This window comes from Centruroides sculpturatus, unplaced genomic scaffold (assembly GCF_000671375.1).
Source record: "Centruroides sculpturatus isolate CEXI.00-Female unplaced genomic scaffold, Cexi_2.0 scaffold2976, whole genome shotgun sequence".
Taxonomy (NCBI): domain Eukaryota; kingdom Metazoa; phylum Arthropoda; class Arachnida; order Scorpiones; family Buthidae; genus Centruroides; species Centruroides sculpturatus.
The window spans coordinates 1-7402 of record NW_019387194.1 but is presented as its reverse complement, the minus strand read 5'-3'; the positions used below and the strand labels follow the sequence as shown (position 1 = coordinate 7402).

General features: G+C 23.7%; 1 protein-coding gene across 1 annotated transcript in view; it reads right to left on the bottom strand.

Annotated features, from left to right (window-relative positions):
* Window positions 1-2748, bottom strand: part of LOC111616264 — a 3726-nt gene extending 978 nt beyond the window's left edge. The window contains exon 1 of the mRNA XM_023357701.1: window positions 2691-2748. Within this exon, the coding sequence (XP_023213469.1) occupies window positions 2691-2748 (58 nt within the window). The remainder of the gene's footprint in view (window positions 1-2690) is intronic.
* Window positions 2749-7402: the final 4654 nt, after the last annotated feature.

The following is a 7402-nucleotide window of genomic DNA, read 5'->3' as shown; positions in this document are numbered from 1 at the left end:
GAATTTTTTTTTTTTTTTTTTTCTAACAGTTTAAGTTGCATACAGAAAATACTTTTGTATATTTAAATACATTGTAGATTTGAATTTATTAAAAATACTTAAATTCGAGTATATACTATGTACTTATCTTTATATAATTCTAGCGAGTATATTAATTATATTTTTATTTGTAATTATTCTTTTATTAATAAGTACTTCAAACTATTCAGAAAACGTCAAAAATGTTCCATTGTGTGTAGCAAAAGAATAGAAATTAAATTTGTTATTAAGCTATTATTAATATGTAGTTCCTTACTTCGTAACTTAATTCCACGCAACACAATTGCATTAAAATGTAGAAACATCTTTTGTAATATGGCTTTGCTACAAAAAAAAAAAAAAAAAAAAAAATATTTCGAAATGAATTTATTTGTTTAACAGAGGATAAGATTATATAAAAATTATTCAAAAACATTAAAATTTGTTTAATATTTTTTGAAACTTTATCACTAAAGATTATCGAAAAAGAAAGAAAAAAAATATATTAATTTATTTCTGTTATTTTCTTTAAATGGGGGTCGAATTGTTAAGAATGTTAACTCTAGTTATAACAATTACTTTTTTTTAGCATTAATAATAGAGAATATCTTTTATAAAATATCATTTAAAATATGAAATAGTATTGGCAAAGAATAGCTTCCTTCTGCTGCTTTGAATGATAAAAGATAAAATAAATAACAAAAATTAGTCAAAACAAACTGTCCATCTCATAAATATATCAGATCGTATCACTCATTTATTGACATAAACAATATAATGCAGTGTTAAAATTTATCGTCTTAACATGAACTTGGAGCTACCATGTACAGTAAACAACACAATTTATCCTAAAAATGATAATAAAAGTTGTATGTAGGACCGTACTTACGTTTAAAGATTAAAACTCTGTTTCAAAGAATGGCCGTTTGCCTTACGAATAGAAAAGAAAGAATAATAATAATAATATGCGATTGGTAAAGATTTTTTTTTCACTATTCTCGAGTTTTTCAGTTATAAATTTGTTAAGCAAAATAGCAAATTGTATAGGACCAAAATAACTTGATTAGTGTAATAACCTTTGACGTTACGAGCAGACATTGCGCTCGTAATATTAAAAGGATGATTTCAAATACTGTAATTTCGTTTTGATAGATTATAAATCCTTTCCAGAATCGATTTATATTCAAAGATATAGAAACTATTAAGACTTTTTTACATTTAATGAATAATAATAATAATAATAATAATAATAAGAAATAGGGAATAGTTGATGTAAATTCTCTCGACAAAATCATGATATAAACATTATTGGAAAACGCTTTTCAGAAGAAACAAAGCTACATAAGCTGAGTCTTTTATGCAAATATTATATAACATAGTTTGATAGTTATTAATTTTGCTAGAAATGAAAATCGTCAGAAAAAAAATAACATTACGGTTTATTATTAAAGTTACTTAGATTGAATCTAAAGGACTCAAAAGCATTATATATATTTATATTTAGTATATAAATATCTTATTTTTTATATTTTAAGAGTAAGATGAGACGAGGATTTGAGAAAATATTGGTAGAAAGACGTTGTTTATACCAAGAATTTTTTTTTTTTTTTTTCTAACAGTTTAAGTTGCATACAGAAAATACTTTTGTATATTTAAATACATTGTAGATTTGAATTTATTAAAAATACTTAAATTCGAGTATATACTATGTACTTATCTTTATATAATTCTAGCGAGTATATTAATTATATTTTTATTTGTAATTATTCTTTTATTAATAAGTACTTCAAACTATTCAGAAAACGTCAAAAATGTTCCATTGTGTGTAGCAAAAGAATAGAAATTAAATTTGTTATTAAGCTATTATTAATATGTAGTTCCTTACTTCGTAACTTAATTCCACGCAACACAATTGCATTAAAATGTAGAAACATCTTTTGTAATATGGCTTTGCTACAAAAAAAAAAAAAAAAAAAAAAAAAAAAAANTTTTTTTTTTAACATAAATGCATAACTTTTTAACTAAGAAAGCATTTCTCGAGTAATTTCCATCGATATAAATTGATTTAATTACTTTATTTTTATATATACACGTGGTTAATTTTAGTAAAAATAAATATGTATATGGTAAGAGTATATTCGAGTTGTTTTCTTTATTAAATTGAACTTTATCGTGTCTAAAGTTTAGGAACTTCTAACTAGTAATTAATGTATGTTAACAGTAATGAAAAAAAATCTTTATGGGATCTACAACATGGCTAATATAAATTATTTTACTTACAAATGTTATAAGGTCTATGTTGAAAATGAACATCCAAAAGTACAGTATAATTTTTTATCAGTTATCAATTTGACTCTTCGGCATTGCTTTTTCGCCTTTAGAATTGCTCAGAAATTTAGTCATTCTGATACATTAGTAATATATTCATACATGAGCCAAGTTTTTTGATCTTGATATAAAAATTGTCATATGATAATTACGCGTATTCTATCATCATCAGGTTTTATAACGTTTTCGATGCTAAAAACGGAAAACTGGGGGGAGGACAAAGTGCACAAAATAAATTAAAGAAATAATAATTATTAAACATTAAACTTTCACCGAGTAAGAAAATGTAACAGAGTAGGTTAATAAAGAGATTTTTTATGATATGTGATTTGGAGAAAACTCACGATTTATGGTAGAAGGAATATGATACGTGACAGAACTCACATAACGATCATTCCCCATTCCTACAGTTTCATACATATACTATTGTTACCTCCAAGATTGATAATAATAAAAAAAAAGGGAAGAAAAAGGAAGAAGAAAATCTTTTACTAGCATAAAATAATATAAATTATTATCTCGTTTTATATCGAATTGTTTAACAAGAAAACAATTACGAGAACAATAAATGCAATAAAATCCCTACAAATCGCTCGTAGACAGTTTTATAAGGATTTTTTTTTTCTTTCTTTCGAAAAAATATGCTAACTATTTTTAATTTCTTTTCTTTTCTTATGTAATGATGTTATTAAGATTATCAGATTGCTTCAAGCTTAATCATACTATTAAGTAATCGAAATATTAAAGAAATTTATATATTTTTCTCAATAGATCACAGCTGATAATTAATATAATATTTCTTACTTTAATTTTATAATAATATATTACTAAATATAACAATAAATAACAAATAAAAGTGATTAAATATATTAACAATAAGTAATCACCTTCGAATTAGATTGATAAGACGATAACTGATAGAAATTTTTATTCCATTTATCTGATAGAAAAGAGTATAAAATTGACGAAATCAAAAAGGTAATTAATACGAAATTTATATTTTATTTTCAATTAACAAACAAAGCTAGATCAATAAGGTACAAGTCAACCCCCATAACACTGTTGATTATTCCGTTTTATATGAATTCCATGTTGTACGAGTCACTTAGATTTTACAAATATGTAAGCCGTTCACAGCCCGGCACACGTATTTTTAAAATCTAAGTGACTCGTACAACATGGAATTCATATAAAACGGAATAATCATCAGTGTTATAGGGGGGGTCGACTGTGTATATCGATAAATGGTAACGTAGCATCATAATTTTAAATATTTAAGAGAAAATTTTGTTTAATAATCAAAATCTTTCGATAAGAAATTTCGTTAATTTTCTAGTAATTATTAAATAGATTAAGAAGAAAGTAAAGAAAGAAAGAAAAAAAGGTTCAATTTAGACATTTATATTCTTCGATTATTTTTGAAATTAATATCGGTTGGGTTATAAACTCTCTTAATGTTTCACGAACTGAAGATCTCCTTAAGGAATATAAACCTTCTAACCATGAATAATGGTCATTCAACTAGTTGGGTAAAATGACGACAAATAGATAAATCGATAACATAAAGAAAGTAAACGATATTAGTACATTGCTATGATTTATTACTTCTATATTTTTATTTCTATTTTAGTCCATTCTCGATTTATCTGATCGCAAATTAAGCTGAAGAAACTGAAGCCACGTATAAAGTAATATATAAAGAATACAGTAAAAAAGAGAAAATGAAAAATATATATATAATAATAAAATACATATTTCTTTACTTTTTCTAATCTCGATTTAACATACTTAATATTATATTATGGAAATAAATAAAGGTAGGTAGGAGGATGATTTTTGAAGATTTTCCTTGTACAAGTTTTAATGAAAATGATAACCGATAGATGGCCCAAGCACAACTCTAAACAAAACATCACCGGAAAAGAAAGTTTGTTTAGCTTGTTATCAGTTTAGCGAGTTTTATCAGTTTGACTTTAGTCTATTTATATCAGAATCAAGTCTTTTCTGATAGTATTTTCTAGGTTAGAATCTCGGTTAAAAGATGTTCGCTTGACCGATAAACAAAAATTCAATTTTTGGCGGGAATTCAGAATATTTTAAGGCCTAATTTGCATATTTTAGGAAAGAAAAAAAAACACTTTTTTAACATGCAAAATTCTTACTACATAAAATAGTTGTTAAAAACTTTAAATGGTTATTATTATTTTTTTTCTTTCCATTATAAATTGCGTTGTAAAATTTTACGCTTATTTTTTTTTTTGTATTTTCTTTTATTTCCTCTGTAAATTATATATTTTCAAAGACAAGTTTTTGTAGAGATAAAGTTAGATAAAGTAATCCCAATAACACAACTTCCTTTCCATGGATACAATAAACAAACACGGGAAATCCTTCTCACGTACCTATATATCTTTCTAAAAAATATAAAAAAATATACGCTACATATATATATATATATATATATATGTAGCATATAAGCTATTATTGTTAATAAAAATCAAAATAAAAATTCATTATACTAATGTATTATTTTATTTTAGATAATTTATATTTTAAGTATATTTTATTTATTACGCTTTTATATATAATGAAATTCAACAGACTAAACAAAATAAATAATTCCGTTCGATGAATTTAATGTATTTTATTGAATTTGGCGTTATAAATATTTTAAAATATATATAATATTTATATATTTTTGTGTACCACTTTTAATAAAAAGTAATATAAGTTCAAGGCTTTATACGGTTTTAACAAAATATAATCCACTTACTTAAAATTGTTTCACACTTTTAAGTTAAATTCCATTAACTCTTTGTATTGATCCATTAATGAAATGATTAATGTTCCTTTTCTTTAATGAACATATTTTCTTTTTTTCCCAATTATTCTTAATTGTACATATTACATCGTTACTAAAACAATGAATAAAGAATTAGAAATCGACTTCTGTAATTGAGATTTTAATATTTAATTTACTAAAAATTATTTTTACTTTTGTAATAGCTGACGTTAATACACTTTTATCTGAAAGGGTTTTGTTTTAGTAAATCTAATAACCTTATTGTTTATATAACTCATTATCCTTTAATACAGAATTTTTCTCTTGTGATTTCATTTAAATGCTATTTTTAATTGAATTTTTCATCTTAATCTTTTTTTTTGTTTGTTTTATTTTTCAAATTAAACTTTTTAAATATTAAAATTAAACGTTTCTATTAAATACAGACCTATATGTTTTTTTTATTATTGTTTTTAAAATAATATTTTATAATAAAATATTAAAGCTCTAAAGTATTTGCCTTAACTGAATCTTGAGGTTAAAGATTATAGAACATTGATTTATGATCTTTAGTATTATAGCAGATTTTTGATAGTGTCATACCTTAATCTCTGAAAGTTAGATTGTGGGTTGTACTGTTCATTTTTCTTCGGTGAATCTACNAAAAAAAAAAAACAATTTCAAAAAATCAAGTTATTTAATAAGTTCGTCAAATGCATTATTTATTGAATAGTAGAAAAGCTAAAAGGGAATCTAAATTTTCTTACACGCATTAAAATTATCACCCAATAAAAATTCTTTTTCTACGGTTATTTCCTATTTATTTAATTATATTTCATATATTTTTTTTAGAATAAAAAGTGAAAAAATATTTCATCAAATCGATAATCTGTGCTTAGGTAAAAAGTAGCAAAAAAAAAAACAGGGAAAGAAAGAAAGAAAAAAAAAAGAAAAAATTAGCCTCTCTTCACTGATAACTTCTCTACTTTCCATATTTACCCAATAAATATTTCTCCCGTCTTATATATATATATATTATATAGTATTTTTTTAAATGAAAGATCTAAAATTAAGTCATGTGAACTGTAAGATGTGGCCGATCGGTTAATGACAAAACGATGATAATTCAAATACGACTCACGGTACCAAATTGCCAAATTCGACCAATGAAACGAAATATATTCATCTTAGTAAAATAAGAAAGAAGGGGAAGAAATAAAATAAAAAAAATAAAAAAACTAAAAATTCCACCAAGTTCTTAAGTAGAAATAATAATCAAAAAAGAAACGAAAACATTCAGCTTCACGCTCAATTTGTCTACTTAGTTCTTTCTCTATCCATCTGCCGGATGCATTATACTTTAACGGCAATGGGTTATATTTTGGTGATCAGAATCATTCATAAAGAAGACGAAAAAAAAAAATATATAATAATAATAACAATAAAATAAAAATAAAAAAGGGATGTCGCATTTTGATTTCGTTCATTTGCATACTCCGCTACATAATTATCGTGGCGAAGTTTTTTTTTATTATTATTTTAATTTTTTTTTTTTTTAATCCCCCATATTTTTACTTTGCCTTTATTTTAAATGACAAATGACTGATGATCAAATGCAACTCGCTTATGTTTTTATTTTTGTTTAAAGTTACGATTTGATACGATTAGGAATGCATTTTTGAACAGGTTTTACGTAAGGGCTGCTCAAAAATGTATTTTCTATTCGTGTTAAAAGTGTTTGAAGAGTTCAAAAATACTTTATCCTTCCAACAAATACTCTTTTTTGAATGGTATTAAGAAAGAAAAAAAAAATACCATAAGCTCTCTCTTAGTACTTAATATCATTGATAAAATCTTAATTAGAGTATTTAAATATATATGAAATATAAATGAAGATATCTCTAGTATACAATCTTTAATAAAGTAAATATAAAGATAATTATTATTATAAACTAAATTATATATTAATTCAATGGAGTTAGATTAGAAATGGAGTATCTTCGTTATAAATTTTTATTTTTTACTTTTTATTCCTTTAAAGTTTATACAATTCAATAAGACAATTGGGGTGAAGAGAGCTTAATCTTTAATCGATGTCATATAATTACTCGTTACGTAAACAGGTTCGATTGTAGATAGATGGATCAATTGTTAAATATTGTGATGGTTTAATCAATATAAAGGACAAAATATTTACCGGAACATAAATTAATTCGAAAATACTCAAATAATTTTCTGGTACGTTTTTAATGAGTTTCTTTTATTATTTTATTT